The sequence below is a fragment of the Gadus macrocephalus genome, chromosome 22 (assembly GCF_031168955.1).
Source record: "Gadus macrocephalus chromosome 22, ASM3116895v1".
NCBI lineage: Eukaryota > Metazoa > Chordata > Actinopteri > Gadiformes > Gadidae > Gadus > Gadus macrocephalus.
This window is the reverse complement of record NC_082403.1, coordinates 14558287-14575797: the sequence shown is the minus strand read 5'-3', so window position 1 is coordinate 14575797 and position 17511 is coordinate 14558287. Positions and strand designations below refer to the sequence as shown.

The 17511-nt window shown below is 45.6% G+C and overlaps 1 protein-coding gene and 4 non-coding genes across 6 annotated transcripts; 4 read left to right on the top strand and 1 right to left on the bottom strand.

Moving 5' to 3' along the window:
- Nucleotides 1-160: 160 nt before the first annotated feature.
- On the bottom strand, nt 161-12192 carry sema4ab (sema domain, immunoglobulin domain (Ig), transmembrane domain (TM) and short cytoplasmic domain, (semaphorin) 4Ab). Of its 2 annotated transcripts, none has more exons than XM_060042701.1 (15): nt 11908-12192; nt 10569-10737; nt 9386-9546; nt 9020-9079; nt 8746-8844; nt 8397-8499; nt 7893-8006; nt 5882-6009; nt 5399-5580; nt 5172-5316; nt 4456-4645; nt 3882-3997; nt 2355-2518; nt 2007-2101; nt 161-1829 (listed from the first exon to the last, which is right to left on the bottom strand). In XM_060042701.1, the coding sequence occupies exons 2-15, from the start codon at nt 10663-10665 to the stop codon at nt 970-972; spliced, it is 2514 nt and encodes an 837-aa protein (XP_059898684.1). In that variant the 5' UTR covers nt 10666-10737; nt 11908-12192; the 3' UTR covers nt 161-969. The 2 variants fall into 2 exon arrangements, with proteins under 2 accessions (XP_059898684.1, XP_059898683.1); XM_060042700.1 differs by lacking the exon at nt 11908-12192 and adding an exon at nt 11135-11403.
- Nucleotides 12193-14889: 2697 nt separating this feature from the next.
- Nucleotides 14890-15021, top strand: LOC132451775 (small nucleolar RNA SNORA18). Its single transcript, XR_009524226.1, has one exon. It is a non-coding gene; the product is annotated as a small nucleolar RNA SNORA18 (small nucleolar RNA).
- A 165-nt stretch (nt 15022-15186) lies between these two features.
- LOC132451772 (small nucleolar RNA SNORA8) lies at nt 15187-15321 on the top strand. The gene has a single exon (XR_009524223.1). It is a non-coding gene; the product is annotated as a small nucleolar RNA SNORA8 (small nucleolar RNA).
- A 692-nt stretch (nt 15322-16013) lies between these two features.
- LOC132451774 (small nucleolar RNA SNORA18) lies at nt 16014-16145 on the top strand. The gene has a single exon (XR_009524225.1). It is a non-coding gene; the product is annotated as a small nucleolar RNA SNORA18 (small nucleolar RNA).
- A 165-nt stretch (nt 16146-16310) lies between these two features.
- On the top strand, nt 16311-16445 carry LOC132451773 (small nucleolar RNA SNORA8). Its single transcript, XR_009524224.1, has one exon. It is a non-coding gene; the product is annotated as a small nucleolar RNA SNORA8 (small nucleolar RNA).
- Nucleotides 16446-17511: the final 1066 nt, after the last annotated feature.

Here is a 17511-nt window from a genome sequence, read left to right as displayed (position 1 = left end):
TTATTCTCACGTCTTAACAAAGCCTTGATGCCAGCGATTACTGCACGACTAATTCAGACCGACCTAAAATGTTAGTAATTTTTATTTATTTTTAAATGGCATCCTAGCTAATGCAAATTGTTGCAACCTGTAATATGATCAACAACACAGGAGGACAACGTTTATGTGGAATTGCATTTATTTGGATTGTGCAAAAGTGACCGAACTGGCTAGCCACCACAGGCGGAACAGAACCATGCTGATTGGTTAATGCCAGCTTTGACAAGTTGTCATCAGACACGAGCTGTAAAAGGTAGTTGTGTTCACGTTTTTTATACAATATTATTTTTCGGCACACTTTGATTTGTTGAATAAGAAAATTATGACTGGGGATGAGTTAACATGCTCAATTTACATCTCGTGGGTGCATTGTTCTTTAATGGTTTCTCCTCAAGCACTACACATGGTCAATGCACACATAGCGGTACGGTCAATGGGAAATGGATGTGACTGCGGTCCAGGATGTCTGAAATCCATCTCCCAGTCTAACCTGAAGCGTCTAAAACAACTAAATAACAACATGTTAGTGGTCATAGAACAGATGAGTGGTGTGGTGGTTCATCACTAGTGAAATGCATCTGGAAAGTGGTTGGTCCGTTGTATATAGTACATTCATGGGAATTGGAATTTCCTTAAAAAATGCCACTTAAAAATAAAATGACATGATTTGATATATATATTTGTACCACCTTTGCCAAAGAAAATACCATGGAATGCCTCTTCCTTTATTAAATCCCCGTCCATTCAGTGGATCCCCTTTTGGAAATGTGGACAAATTCTTTTTTATAATAGCATCATTCACTGTATTGAACGATATGTACACAGCAACATCACGGTCGCGTACCGTCAGAGAAGCAGCAAGTCTTGGTTTGAGTACCGGTTCCCCAAGGGGGAAGGAAGCATTGGTCCTTCACAGGAGCACGTACCGTGTCACCCGACAGGAGTGACCCCACACGGTGGGGGGGGGCAGATGGGCGTGTTGGGGAGGTGCCCGTTGGACCCCTTGGGCGCGGCGCTGCCCACCTGCCCGTTGTTTTGGCTGCCGTGCGCTCCGTGCCCGTTACAGCGTTTAACGCTGGCGCGTGGCGAGGGCTCCCCGCGGAGGGCCTCCCTCTCGCCCGGGCCCCCCCTGCCGTCGGAGGCCTGGGGGGCCGTGCGCTTGCGGCAGCGCTGGCGGACGACGAACAGCGCCTCGGCGAGGAGCAGGCCCAGGCACAGCGCCAGCAGCACCGACACCACCACCAGCTCCTTCAGGTAGCTGGGGGCCCGCGCCCGCGGCAGCCGCTCCCCGTCCTTCAGCCCCGGGTCCCGCGGCCGGCCGCCGAGGGTCACCGCCCCGGGGCCGGTGGGCCGCAGAGTCTCTGGCGCCGCGCTGGGCGCCGACACGCCCTCCATGTGCCGCCTCACCTCCGCGCTGATCTTGGACCACACCCCCGTGGTGGAGGCCGGATTCAGTCCTCCCGGCGTGGCCGCCGTCCAGGTGGGGGGGGCGGGGGTGGGGGTGGTGCGGGGCTGGGCGGGGGGGGCGGGGGTCGGCGGCGCCGTCTTCTGCCTGACGTGGTAGACGGCCAGGGTGTGCCGGTGGCCGTTCTCCGTGGACAGGCAGAGGTACTGGCCCAGCGTGGCCGGGGTCACCACGAAGCGCAGGCTGCCGTCCCCCGGGTGCAGGTAGAGGTCGGGGGAGATGCGGCTGTCGGGGCGCTCCCAGGTGCGCTGGGCGTGGCGGGACGTCCCGGGACACTGCAGCCGCACCACCTCGTTCAGGGACACGGACACCGTCACCGTCTCACCTGGGGGACGGGGGGACGGGGGGGGGAAATAAACAAGGTTTTATCCCTGATAATCCATCACTACCAAATTAATTGAGGGGGGGGCGGAAAAAAAACAAAAGAATCCATGCATGAGTTTCGGCGTGGTGGAAGACCAGCAGAGGGCCTGTTGGAGGGGCCGGGTGCAGGCGAACCCACCTGTCGTCAGTTGGTCCAGTCCAAAGCGACTCCTTGGGGATAAAGATGCTGTAATGCAGACCTGTTCCACATTTCCCTCATCCACATCCTGACCTCTGGGGGGAAAACAATAAGAAACAATAAGTAAAATAACAATAAGAAACAATAAATAAAAAGAGATGGGGAACATATCAAATCCTCAATAATTGAATTCACCTCCTCCTGCGCCCCCATCCTGTTGTCCTTTGACATAAGTACGATAAGAGGAGGTAGGCAGAGAAGCCCATTCACCACATTCATCTTAAAAAGACCGTGTCTGAGTTTGACAACGCCTTGTGACTTCAGTCCGAGAGGTGCTGCGGTACTTACAGGCTGGCCGGGCTAGCAGAGACCTCCACACAGGCCCTGCCCAGGTGGTCCCAGCCGCAGAGGGGGTCCCGGGCCAGCACACACTGGGCACAGCTGGGGTAGAAGGAGCAGTTGGCCACCGGCACCCGGACCACGCCCTCAGACGTACCCACGAACACCACACCCTGTGGGGGGGCAACAAGCTTTAGAGGGCCGTCAGGAGGACTAATCGTAACACACATGCCCTACCAACAACAAGCTAGGGATGCCTTGTCTTTTATGGATAATAATAATAACTTAATTTACTTTCTTTCTGCATTAACCACCATGTACGCAAGGACACAACAATAATTCTACATTTACATTTGGGGCATTTAGCAGACGCTTTTATCCAAAGCGACTTACAATATGTACATTTTTCATAAGAAGTGCATCAATATATCGCTGCCGGTACAGAAAGGATGTTCATAGAACTAAGTGCAGGTACAACAGTCGCTAGGCTAACCAATTCCCCGTGTTACAGCGATGATAGAAGCTACTGCAGTTGCTACACTATAAAACAATATGAAGCAAAAACAAAAGTAAATATCACAAAGAAGTTAATAATCATATTTGAAGGTGCCTACTGTAAGTCACTTTGGGGAAAAGCTTAAGCTACATGAATGCACTGTAAAAGTGGAGAATAAAACACAGCAGGCATGTTCTTTCAAAGAAGAAGCAAACCCCAAACATTGGTAGCCTGGTATGCATCAGGGGACGCCCTGGCTAGGTGCTGCCCTGATCCGAGAACCGCTTTCAGATGGGGAGTGATGCACGGCGGTCACAGAGTGGTGATAGTTACTGATCCAACTGATCCTAGAATAAGATGCAAATATAGACTCACATCGCCCTCTACAGGTTAAACACAAGGCTGATGCATGCGTTTACTCTCTCTCAAACACACACACACACACACACACACACACACACACACACACACACACACACACACACACACACACACACACACACACACACACACACACACACAGTGTGTATATATAATGTGTGTGTGGCACTGCAGTTGGAGAGAATTTCATGCACACTAGCCTTGACTGGAAAGGAGCTATTGCTGAAGATACATCTTCCCAAATTAAACCCGTTAAGGTTGCCAATGTCCCTAACATGGTTTTCTGCTGAATGAGTCTCAAGGCTTATGGCGCTTGGCAGTTTGCATTCTGAGACCGAAACTTGTCTTCACCCAGCATGAAGAAGTTAAAGGAGGAAGTTTAGTTTTTGATGTCTTCACACACATTTTGTCACAGTACACATGTCCTTCCAGAGCAGAGAAGTGTGTCGCTCGAAAGTTAATTCCTTTAAATATAATTAGACTAGGCTGTTTTTATAAATTATTTTTAATATAGTGTTTGCTCTTCCTTGCTAACTTATTTGGTGTTGAATGTACAGTAAAATGGAGTGCTGTAATTTTCCCTTACAAGTAATGTGAACTATCGGAAGTATTGATTGGTATTGATACCGGCCTAGCACAGCTATAGGTCACACACCTACCTTGGAGACGGAGAGCTGCATGGCCACGGTGGACTGGTGCTGCTCAAAGACCTGGACCTCCTCCACGATGTGAGCGCCCTTCTCCAGCAGCACTGCCTTGTGGAGGTACCCCGAGTCTGGACGGGAGGTCAGAGAGATCGGGGTTAACACCGGTCTGGTTGAACACCGACCGGCATTGTTGAGGTGATCATCTAAAGAGTGATGTTAGCCAATTGCAGACACTAATTATTTAATTCTAATTTTTTGTGGAAAAGCAACATTGCTGTGAAAAAGGCTCTAGAATAAGTTTACCATACAATAGTTTCCTTCCTCATGAGTCCCTATGGCTACACAGTATTGTGTAGTCTCTATGGTTAGCTAACTGTGAGTAGAGACAGTACTGTGTAGTCCTTGTGGTTTGCTACCTGTGAGTAGGACCAGCACTGTGCAGTCATAATGGTTAGCTTCCTTTGAGTAGGACCAGTATTGTGTAGTCTCTGGGGTTAGCTACCTGTGAGAGTAGGAACAGTACTGTGTAGCATGGTTATCTACCGGTGAGTAGAGACAGTACTGTGTAGTCCCTGGGGTTATCTACCTGTGAGTAGGAACAGTACTGTGTAGTCCCTGTGGTTGGCGGCCCGGACCCGCTGGGCAGCGAGATGGCTGTATTTCTGGTCATGTGACACCATCGTCAGGCTCCTCCCAACTGGCTGTACACTGTCGTCTGCTAGGAAGTTGTCTTTGACAAAACGAAGCGTGTTGTCTGATGCGTTGTGAAGACCACACTGTGGGAAACGGGCAGATCAGAGCAAAACGCATGAACAAAAGAGCATGAAGGTGGGCAGACAATTAACATCATTAATGCATTATTATAATTATGTCCTACCTTATCTCCTAAACGTTGCAGGCCTATTCTTTCTAACCTCTCCAAGAAAAACAGTGCTTGTTCTGTCTTAATATTGGTTCAACTTGATAGGCCTGCTAGACGACATCGTGATTTACAGTTATGACTATAATGTTGGTCAATCCAATGTCAAAGTCAGCCATGTACTTTAAAAAATAAATGTTTTGCCAGCAGTCATAACTATTGCAAACTACACAACTTGCAAATAAAATAACCGATAAGAAGCACACCGCAGCATGCACGTCACGGTCCAATGAGGGAGGAGGTGGAGCTGGGTGGGGGTGTCTCCACGGGGGGGGCCCATGCACCGGCAGCAGTGTGGTCCACACGCTCATTCATTCATACAGAGTCATCCCCTTCCTATGATGAGTGGGTGTTTTGGACCACCAAAAGGAAAAGCCACGTACCTCTCCTGGATTTGCGACCTTCTCCTGGACCCGTGTGCTCCAGCGCAGGGTGTCCCGGTTCAACACCTTGTAGTTCCTGGAGAACGTCGCCTTGATGTCCCCCAGGCGGAAGGCGCACACTGCCGATTGGCCAGAATTCACCGACCTAACAAACACCAACAATCACTTTGATTATTTCTAAAGTGTGAAGCTCCAAGAATAAAACCGTAGCAGTCTGATCCACCGACCATTGGGAGGTAAAGATGCCGTAGAACAAGGTGTCGTCTGCAGGGGCGCCCTCTGGTGGCGGGAGGTCGGTGATGTCCTGGACCACGTTGTAGGGGAGCTCGCTGCTGGCCTGGCACAGCAGCTGAGCTTTAGCGAAGGTGGTCCAGCGCCGCTGCAAGGTCCTTTGGCCGCCCACATCGCTCTGAGACCAACCAGGTCCATAAGAAAAGACACTTTAGGACCAGACAACACCACAACTACTTATGCTTTGGGTTCAAAGTTAATTTATAGTACACTTTTCAGATTTTTGGATGTATGCAAAATGAAAGTACTTTAAGAGTATCTTCCTTTGCACACCTTGATAATTAATACAAACTGAACTAATCACAATGTGGGGCAAAGGAATTGGTTAGATATGTGTATAAACTGTAGATGGCTGCATGCCCACAAAGCTTCCCCTCTATGCATCATACAAGGAACGACGGTTTCACACTGCCCCTTACCGTGCAGATCTGAGCCACACGGGAAACGATGAATTTGTCGATGAAGTCGTACTCTCTGCCCACTTCGCTGAAGAAGAAGTAGATTTTCTCCTCGCTGGGAATGAAGCTGGAGCTGACAAAAGTGGGATCTAAAGAAAGGGAACAGAAGTTAGATATAATCCATTCATTTGGCTCTTGCTTACAGCTTGCTTGATGTTTCAGACACTGTTATTGTCCCACAGATTCAAAAAAGTCCAAAAGATCTTTATCGGTCACATACACAGAGTATATAATACAATGTGTATTGAAATGCACACTAGGCCCTCCTAGATCAGTTTAAAGCTTGTTAGATAAAAAAATAAAAACAGATAATGTTTACAATGTTAGTGGAAAGTGGGGCTGGCCAAAAGGTTTTCTACCTCGTTGAGTCAGGCCTTCTCGTTGTTGTCAATAATAAGGCCCTTCCAATACGGTGTCGTCTGTCTGCACACTATGAAGGAGGTGGGGGGGGGGGGTGTGGTGGGTGTGTATGGAGTTCAGCAGGGGCCTCAGAACAGACCCTGGGGGGTCTCCTGGTTGGCTGTGATGCTGCTAGAGGGGCACCACACCACTTTCACCCCCTGAAATCAGCTGCTCAGGAAGTCTAGGACACAGTGGCAGTGGGAGCGGTTGATACCATGTCCCTGAGCTTGCTGGCCAGACTGAGGGTCAATATTTAGTTGAACGCCGAACTATAGCGAATGAGTTTGAGGTCGTTCCCCCTGCCGAAGCCCAGGGAAGAGAGAGCGGTGTGCAGCACATGTCCTTGGATCTATTTGCGCTGTAGGCTAATTTTGAATGGTGAAAAGATTGAGGTGGAGAGAGAGGAGGTAGAGGGGTGCTGATGTTCTTGATAATCAGGTTGTAAGTCATCTTATCCAAGTTTTTCAGACACAACTCAACTCAACAACACCGGTCTAACCGGTGTAAACATAAGACAGAAAAAGTGGGCTCGCATAAAGGGGTCTAATGTGGGTGTATCATTTGGGGTCAAGACCTTTAAATGTCTTGATACTTTCACAACAACAGATGGCACCAAATATCTGTAAAACAAAAATTCCCCTTTGGACTGAAGCAAGCCACCGTCCCTCACAGTCACAGGGCCTCAAGGACAGAGACATGATGTCACGAAGTGGCTCAGAAGTAAGACATGTGGATCCACCATTATGGAACAGCGAGGACGCCAGGTTGAAGATGATGGGGATCAACGCAGCAGAGTCACCAAAGAGCTCTTCAACAACCAAAACGGATGTTGAAACAAAATGGGTTCACATTTTACAAACGTGATGATATTAGCTTTATATTTAAATGTGATCATTTCATCTCAAAGATGCCTTTCACACACACACACACACACCGCAAGTCGGACGTTCTCCTGGGAATACCCTGGCTGTGGGACTGTATTATTATCCACCCCCACCGGGTTGAACATACCAGGCCCCTAGTGTGGAGGACTATTCTATCATGTGACACCAAAGCGGGAGCTCGGAGAGGAGCTGCTTCATACTTTTCTCTTCTAGCCTGTATTTTAAAGTTCTTCTCTCAGCGGTCCACTCTTCTGTGGATACTGTGGATAAGGGATGGGGTTAGGAGTTGGATCCTCCCCCGCCATCTTCGCCGTGTTGTAACCAAAACACTGGGACTTGCGCTGCATACTTTTCTGCATCACGTCCTGCCTCCTACACGCCCCAGCCAGGCACCACCAAGTGTACGGAGTATTTGTGAACTGTTGTGTGTTGCTGGTGTCAAAGGCTGATGATCTCCGGTCCGGATTCTTCTGAGCTAATCAAGAGTTTGTGTGTGAATGGCCCATCAGCTGAAATGGGTCAGGTTTCCATTGAGGGCAATTTATGGACCTCGTCTCATCCATACAGGACAAGAGACGCTCACCCAAATATAACCCACTTCACCAGGCCTGTTCCCCATAGGAAAAGCCCAGCCAGCTTCAATGTTTGCCACAGGATGAGGAACTAAAAGCAACCGCCCTGCTCACCCTCCAGCCAGCCCAGCGTGTCGTCCAGCTTGAGGTCCACGGGACTGAGGTGTCTGGAGATGACGGGCCGGTTGCCCCTGTAGTCCGCAACCGTGGCCGTGTACAGCTCTCCATCTGAATCACAGCACAGAGGCCATCCGCAGCAAACATCAAGTCACATACTGAACTCTGCTCTAATAACACAGGCGTGCCGTGTGCACTGGGGAAGAACACAACTGAGAGTGTGACAAGGAACTACTGCCGAGTTTATGCAAATTAAAAGGCTATTCAGGCATGGCAACACATCAATGCCTTTCTGTGAAGAGCTTCATGACATAATACTTTTCTCTGAATGCAGAACTAGTGTCATCATGTTGTACATTTTGTGTGAAAAAATGTTGTCTCTGACAATGCCAAGAACATTAGACCAGTTAAAAACATGAAACAGATACATGCTGCATACGAGGTTTCTAGATAAGCCAATAGCGGACCCCTGAACGGAGCTCCTGGAGCTGGTGTGTTTACCGACGGTGATGGCGGTGTTGCGCTGGTAGGGGTCGTAGGGGCAGCGACCCCGGCCTTCCTCTGGCTTGCTGCTCTGGCTCGTCATCGTCAGGTTCTCGGTGAGCTACGCATGTTCACCGAAATAAGCAACATTAAACAAAACAAAGACAGAGCAGGACAGAACACAAACCACCGAACGGCAAAGTGTGGATAGGCAGAATATAAACGGGGTGAATCCATTAAATGCTATGAGGCAATAGTCAGAGCTCCGCAATCTGTTAGAGGCTCAGGTTAACCAGACACAGGGGGTTGGGTGCTACATACCAGGGCAACATTGTCACTCGTTAGTGCTACATAATGTTCCACTCACCATGTAGGTGCAACGCGGGCTGAAGGCGTACGTCCCACAGGCGTACATGTGCGTGGTGTTCAGAAACTGCAGCACACGTATGAAGTTTGGACAATCCATCTAAACAGAGTAAAATAAACCCCTGGTAAGTCAAGATCGTTTCAAAACAACAGCCAAGTTATAACTAAAGCGTACATTTAATTGAGATAGGGGGAGAATCGTATGTTTCCACATAGTTTTCTAGGGAGAAAAACCTGACATCCTGAGAAGGAGCGATTTGTTTCCAAACACTTACCATTTCCTTGCCTTTCATTGAACATTGCTGAAGGTCATTTTCTGATGGAGACCAGTCCAGCTGAAAAGAAAAAAGGTGAGAGACACTTGTTTAACAGCTGTGATCTTTGAATCCCCAGCATCAATAAGTTGAATTGGTTATATAAAGAGTAGATGATGTAGTTGAACTCAAAACTAAATAGTTTCACTCAAACACACAGATATATCTTTGAGCCAGCTCTCTACTTAACTTTATCAATAGTTATTAGAAATATTATTTTAAAAAAAATGAATAACTGCAAAATATCATGGAACACACTCCTGAATGTGATCCATGAATGGGTGACTGGGTGGATGGGCGCAGATCCTTGTGTAATATTGCCCCTACCTGACTCCGAATCCCCATGGCCCCCTCCTGGCTCACATCCAGGGACAGCACAGCATCACGCGCCCCAACAAACAGCGTGTCCCCGTCCTCGCTGAGCAGCAGCAGCGTGGTGTTGCCCACGTCTGGCCTGTGGAAGCGGACCAGCGGCCTCCCGGGGGAACCTGCACCGCCAGGGAGACTACAACGTTAAGCCTGCACATTAAGGAGTAGTCAGTGTGGACACGTCGCTAGACACCACGCTGAAAAAAACACTCACACTGCTAAATGCAAGGGCATAGGTTTTAGTAGGGAGGGATGTGTCCCTACCAATGTCAGGAAACCAGTGAATTGGCCCTACCAAAAGGCGTAATGAAACTGAACATTTATTTAAAAGGACAGTGAAAAAGGGGTTGCGGTCTGCAGTCCCTCCTGGGTCCAGTAGTGCACTCTGGCCAGAGTTTAGAGTGGCTTACCATCAGCACAGCAAATGTTCTTCCAAAAGTCATTATTTCTCAGTAGAAACTTGTCTTTCGTAATCGATTGGCTATCATGGCCACGTCACCGGGCAAAAAATAAAACATGTTGCACTGAAAGTTGTTTCAGCAGCCGTATCGCTCTGCATCGGTTTGTGATTTTTTTGTGAAACTTGTTCTACGCAAAGGGGTTGATGGGCTGTCCCGGTGAAAACAGGGACAGGAGAGAGCCTAAGCCCCTGTCTACCATGGGACATTAGTTTGGAAAGCAACCAATTATTTTCTGATCCCGTTTGAATAGTGCCATCCATTTCCGAATACGTTTGTTCATTCATTTCTTGATTTTGCAATTCAAGAAATGTTTAAATAAGGCTATGAGCCAAGTTTCTGCTCATTGTATTTGTTGCAACTACAGGGCTTTTTGTTGCTACTCGTAAAAACAGTGTAGAATGTCTACATGTGTTTATAACACGTTTATAGACATATCTAAGAGAGAATTTATAGTATTGCGAGTGCATCCTTTCGAATAGAAAATATATGCAAGATATTACCAGACTCCTTTAAGGCCTGGTTCTTTTCTAGATTTGCTGCAATTGTTTTTAGTAGGTATTAGGTAATGAATAAATATACTTGGCTGATATACATATCAGCCAACATGACTGTATATTGTAAATATACAGTCTGAAATAAATAAAAACCACACTTAACCGTCACATTCACCATCCACTGACCTTGTGGAAAGGAGATGCGTGGAGTCAGCCATGCAGAACACGGAACCAACACAGCCCACAACACCATGGGGAGCCACGCTATGCCCTGTTGTGCCATTCCCAAGAGATGCACAGCCTCAAAACAGGGCAGGATCCAGCCACAGTAAAAGCCCCCTGTCAGTCATTGTATCTGTGAAAATAGAGTATTTCAAGGAAATGTTGACAACATGGGAGTATGGCAGACCTTTAAGTGTCATAGGTGAGATTCTGGTACTAACAAAACATGCCAATATCAGTCCTTCAGTAATAATGTAACAATTGACACAGCATACTCTGATATTGAGATGGGTGTGTACGGTGTATGAGACGATATGTAACCATATGACACACGGCCAACGCAGTTCAAACTCGCAGCCTGAAGAGCGTGTAAACAGTTCAGTCGATTCATACACCGACCCAATGGTGTTCAATACCCAGGTGGTCGCCTTGTCAAAGACGCTTCGTCTGTGATGTGAACAATATGCCAAGTTTATACTCGCACTTTGAGATCATGTCATGTTATTATCACCAACACAGGTTTCCCTTACCGTGCTGTTTATCGAAGCATGGGAGCACAGAATCTGCAGCATGTCAATCCTTTACATGACTCTCAGCACTTTGTCTTTCACTCGGACGGCTCATTGTTTAGAAGCGTTTCGATGGCGCCTAATATGCTATTATCATCAGCAAAGCTATGAAATAGCGGAAGATAACGGAAAAGCACTTTTAACGTTTCGCCTTGACGGTTTCCAAGAACAAAAACAAGAAGTCCGTGCTTCCTCTCGCCAGCAACAGTTGTCGACCCCTACGCGCATGCGCCATCTACAGGCCGTGGTGAAAACAGCGCGAACGCACCGAGGGTTTGAGTCACGTGGATGAAAGTGTGTGCGCTCGTAGACTTTGGGAGGCAAGATTTGCTTTTAACCCAATGGCTAAGGTGAGAGATGTGTTAATATAGGGTTATTCATTAAGGCATCAGTTAGACACACTGCAATGATAAACTATTTACGGGCCACGAAAATGTTTCCCAATATAATATGCAAAGTGTGTCCACTGAGGGGAATTGGATTCATGCATTTAACCCATATCTGCAGCAAGTTGGCTCAGTGCCTAGTAGGTACTAGGTCCACTAGCAGGAGCAACATGCTGGCTTATACATTCTGTGTGGGAAGAAATCCAGGTGATACGGGGAGAGCATACATACTCATCACAGAGAGGCAACAGCACTGTCACATTATTACTCCTATCTGATTAGCCAAACTACATGAGGTAGCCTACCTTAGCCTACGACCAGTGACGTTCATCTTTTACTTTTTCTTACTTGTTATTTCGATCTTGAGGCGGGTTCAAGGTGGGGGTTGAGGAGGGATCTCTTCTCCGCTGCAGGTCCGTTCTGTTGCTTAATGTCTCAAGTCCCGTTAATTCGCCTGCGCTCTCGTTCTGAACCAATCGACAGGTGTCTACTTTCTAACTGGTATAGTTATTGACCAAATGCATTTAGTAAAATGTATTGTTTCCTAGACTGAATTTCTAATTTACCTTAAACTTTACAAGAAGGGTCGTTGGTGTTAATCTTGAGCAGCAGAGAAAGGAGCAGGTCTTCTGTCAGAGAAAAGCAGATTTGAAGGGTTTAGCAGAGACGTCACAGGAGCCCTGAGTACACAGCCGCCGCGGTGAACTCTGGGCTGGAAGGATGAGGGAGGGATGCGGGCCGGGTAGTACCGGTCAGTCCATGGAGCACGCTCCGACTAGAAGCATACTGATGGGGCTAGTGGTCATGCCTATGCTTTATTAGGCAACCATATGCTTAATTTGGCTACCTTTTAAAAACGGTTTGGACCTGAGATAGGCTTCTTTTCAAGGTACTGTTATAATCTCCTAAATATATGATGTAACCGCAGGGTATGTTTGAAGGTAGCTGCCATGACCCCAAGGCCTAGATTCCAGTTAATAAAAGTATTTAAAATATTTAACCTCTTTGGTTTCTTTGAAGTAGATATAATGATGAAGGTCATATTGTCAAAACATGTAACATTAAAAAAAACGTGATGCCAACCAACAATGTGTTTTATTCGAGACATTGGGACATTTTTTGTTGTGGAACCAATCCTATTTATTCATCCGTGTTACCTACCAGCCTATCAGGAGGCAGCGTCAGCCGCAAGAGCACCGCTTCATTCATTCAGGTGTAGTCGATGATCTGAAGCTGGTCATGGCCAAGAGAGCTGCTGCCTCACAGACCGAACAGTCCTGAGCAGCAGTGTTTGGGACGCATCAAAAGCTTTTTTTGTAAAATAACTACATCTTGTTTTGTCTATGTTGATCTAGATTATCCGTCCATCTATTTCATTGTTATAACACAGAGTTAACTTACCACATGCATATAATAATAATAATAATAATAATAATAATAATAATAATAATAATTTCAGGAAGGAGAAATACATACAAGTGAACGTTTTCGTGTTCATTCATAAATCCATATGAATTTGATATGCATGCTATGCGTCTAGTAGGCCTATTAAACTTATTGCCTGTCGAAAAATCTCCAAGCGGAAATACATGCACCATTATTGTGAAAGGTATACCGGCCGGAACTGCGTTTGCCGTAAGAAGGTAAAGTGTCGTAATTCAGGGTATATATAGTACACCGTCGTCTTTAAGGAAGTTCTTCTCGACTGCTTTCGATGTTCTACAGTCGTAGTACCACGGTGAGCTGAGTATTAATTCAGATTCTTGCAGATGAACATCGGTTAGCATAGTAAAATGCATGTATTCAGACCTAAATTAATTCCATTCTTAGAATTGTTTTACAATGTACTTATTGTAGTCTGTAACTGGTATGCATGCAGAGACTCGTATCACCACGTGGTGATCCTAAATTAAGGAAAGGTACCTAATCCATTTGTGATTAGTTAATCCATCAGGGCAGTAATGCATCATGTGTAAAAATGCTGCGGATTTGTAGAGTACCTACTCCCCACATTTAATTTTATTTTTCATTGTGAACTCGAGGCTAAGGCTAGCTACCCACGATGCTAGATCCCTAGCGTTAGCGCAAACTGCGAATGGAGCACCTTTTTATAGTTGCATTGCTTGCATTTGCAGATTTGCCTAACCCACTTCTTTATAAATCAATGTCACGCAAATTAATGGCCATATTTTCACTTTTTCAATATTAGTTTTCATGGGCGTTTCATTCTACTCCAAAGCAACAGCAATATTGATCTCTGTAGTTTGGTATTACACTTGAGGGCCACTCAGTTTAGGAATGTCCATTCCCATTGGTCAGTACCATAACTGCCGTGGCTAGACTGACTCAGGTTTAGCTTTCACTACGGCGCTTCAGTTGCTGTATCGTGACAATGAGGCCTGACACATGCTAATTAGGTCAGCTGCGACTATTTTCATTATTTTACTTGCGTTATGTTGAAGTGTTGCCCTTGTATTTTCAGGATATTTTTGGAATACTACGATGATTCCAAGAAGTCGGGGTAAAAGCCATGTAAGTATTGAACCCATTTTTGCTTAAATGTGTAGATTTGCGTGCTGCGCTCAAGTTGGGCCTTGATTCAGTGGGCTTACCTGACGTTGCTGTGCACAGATTAATCTCATCTCCTGCAACCCACTGCTGTGTCAATCAACAGCAGTGTTACTAAGAAGAGTTGACAATGATGTTCTTGAATTGTTTTTTTCTTCATTCTGCCAAAGCATCTTAAGAATTTAGATAACATTTTTCTATTCTCTTGTTTTGTTTTTAGATCAACATGCAAGGTACCCTTGATAGTCATCTGACATGTTGGTAAGTTGCATGAAGTATGCAAGAGGAATGTTGTGTCGTAATGATTAGCTGAAATAGTTCAACTGCTCTGACCTCGTGAATGACACTTATTTCTATGAACGACGTAGCTAAAATGTAGCTCTTCATATTCTTAAGAAATGTGTAATTTAGCATGCTCTTGTTCTGCAGGTCCCTTGATGACCAGGTCTGATGCCATGTGGAGCATCTCCTTTGAGCGGCCTTCTGGAAGCAGGAGTGCCATTGTCCATGAGAGGCTTCATGGTAATTATGGAATGCTCAATATTTAATCCAAGTCCATGGCAGTAATAATGGATAGGATTTATAAAGTGCTATTTTGGGAGGTCCCTCAAAGGCACTTTACATCATATACAATGCATATAGAAAATAAACTAGAAAACAAAATAAAGAAATTCAAAATAAGGTTCGGAACAGTCAGGTGTGGTATGGGAGGGGAACCTATAGGCTAACTCGCCATTCCTCACTATACGCTATATTCTCTGTACTGAGGCCTATCCCGATGGACCCTCTACCATAGGGCCATATCGTTGGAAATGCCTCACAGACTAAGCTGTAGTTTGCTTTACCCATGTGGTGACTATAATTTACCAGGTGGGATAAAACGACAGAACAATTCAACTCCTTTTCCAGGAACAACAATCTTTGCTTTCTGCCAGGGGGAGCTTGTATATTAATTCTGCTTTCAACTTGTTTCTAGGGTCCCTGAAGCAGGGAAATCAAGCAGAAGTCCACTGATGGCCCAGGTGAGTGAACTACTTCTGGGCTCTTGTTCCTGAGTGAAGCACTGCAGTATCTGCAGACAGTTGCTTCTCCAACTGGTCTGTTCAAAAGTCGGTGCAAGAAGAACGCAGTATTGGCATCGTTGGTCTCCTTGCTGCCAGTGCTTGGAGTCCTGGTAAACTTGCTGCAACACTAACTATGTAGGCAACCAATCTAGTAACTGCCATAAATGATGGGAAAGATGGCTGAAAATATGATATATTTGCACAGGCTTTGGAAGACTGTATGCATGAATGTATGTAGTCGAACAAATAAGCTCACTTGGGTTGGTTGAAATGATTTAACAGGCTTGATACAGCCACAATGAATACATTTGGTGTCTTGAGCATTTTACATTTCAATGAGTTGGGATGTAGTCGCAGCAAACTGATTTCAAAAGTGAATGGCCTACCCTTGCTTTAATTTGACATTTCTTTAATTTAAACAGTTTAAATCTCATTTGCAAGTGATAGCTTAAATGTCACTTCTCTATAGGTTTTGTGCTGAAAGTTAATATGGTACAGAGGAGTTGCTCAATTAGTTTATATTAAGATTTATATTTTGTATACGTGTTATTTTTTGTTAAATGAAAACACTATGCTATCTGCAGCCAGTCGCAGCTTGGATTTTTATGTTAAAAGGTCTACCAGTTGTAATGTAGCTCTTAATATTCTTGATAAATATGTAATTTAGACTGTTATATTTGTTCCTCAGGTCCCTTGATGACCAGGTCAGACATGTGGCCTAGTGGAGGCTGCAGTGCTGTTCTCAAGGGGAGACCTTGGTTGGGAACTTGGCTGAGTGAGTTTTATATCTTTCCATTCCTCACTATACTCTATATTCTCTGTACTGAGGCCTATCCCGATGGACCCTCTACCATAGGGCCATATCGTTGGAAATGCCTCACAGACTAAGCTGTAGTTTGCTTTACCCATGTGGTGACTATAATTTACCAGGTGGGATAAAACGACAGAACAATTCAACTCCTTTTCCTGGAACGACAATCTTTGCTTTGTGCCAGGGGGCGCTTGTGTATTAATTCTGCTTTCAACTTGTTTCTAGGGTCCCTGACGCAGGGAAATCAAGCAGAAGTCCACTGATGGCCCAGGTGAGTGAACTACTTCTGGGCTCTTGTTCCTGAGTGAAGCACTGCAGTATCTGCAGACAGTTGCTTCTCCAACTGGTCTGTTCAAAAGTCGGTGCGAGAAGAACGCAGTATTGGCATCGTTGGTCTCCTTGCTGCCAGTGCTTGGAGTCCTGGTAAACTTGCTGCCACATTAACTGTGTAGGCAACCAATCTAGTAGCTTCTATAAATGTTACGAACGGCTAAAAATATTACTTTCAGCCCTACATAGTTTATGCCAGGCCTATGAACTTTTGGGAGCATTTTTAATTAATCTTAGAAATTAGTCATTGAAGTTTAAATGTTGTGCAATTGAAAAATTCCCACCACTCTCAAATGTATGACGCTGGATTTAAGTGGGTCTGCCTGGCCTTCGGTGACTTCGGCATGTCTAATGAGTGCACACTGAGGCATGCATGTAGTCGTCCAATAAAATAATCTAAACAGTTTGAAATAATTACAGGCTTATTATAGCCAGATACTTCCATAAGTGTTTTTTTAGCCTTTTACTATTGACTTGTGTTGGACTGTAGTCTTGGCAATGTGACTGATCTGCTTCTTCTGGACCAACAGGCACGGCTATGGGTTCACCCTCCTCTGTGGAAGGAACACATGCTGGTGGCCGTCCTTCAGGTATTGAACACTTCTCTTAATTCATACTGAATGAAGCACTGCATAGTCTAAAATACATGAAGACTCATCTGGTGGGTCTTAGTTTGAACTTTGTATTGGTCATTTACCAAGGCATTTAGGATCCTTGTTCCCATCTTGCTGTGGATATGACCATAAAGCAGATCTATTCCAGTGGGTTCCGCTAGCAACACTGCTGTGGACACCTGCTGGGAACATCTTATCTAAATAAAGTGTCCTCGACTGGCATTCAGTCGTATGAGATGTCTGTCTAAGTGATTACTGATGAGCAACTTGTATTTTGTTTTAATTATTAAACATGAATGTGTGTTTACAGGTGGTGTCCAGACTGACCTACAACATGTGGATCGTGGCTGCACCGTCATAGCAGTTCTAGATGAAGGTATGAGATGGTATTCTGATGCCTGAACAACGGACCATTTTTCAAAGAGGGCCAGTGACTATCCCAAGTCTGTTCCTTACGCAATGGTCCCAAAGCAATTGCTCTCTGCTGATGGTTGTACATTAGCTTTATATAGCTTATTTCTCATCTTCAGGAGCAACAATATTTGCAGTTAAAGTGACTCAAATC

Coding starts and splice junctions, on each gene's coding strand:
- sema4ab (XM_060042701.1), bottom strand. CDS start 10,665: ATGGCACAACAGGGCATAGCGTGGCTCCCCATGGTGTTGTGGGCTGTG. Junction 9,547..10,568: donor ACGCATCTCCTTTCCACAAG/GTCAGTGGATGG, acceptor CTGGCGGTGCAG/GTTCCCCCGGGAGGCCGCTG. Junction 5,317..5,398: donor GGCATCTTTACCTCCCAATG/GTCGGTGGATCA, acceptor GGTGTTTGTTAG/GTCGGTGAATTCTGGCCAAT.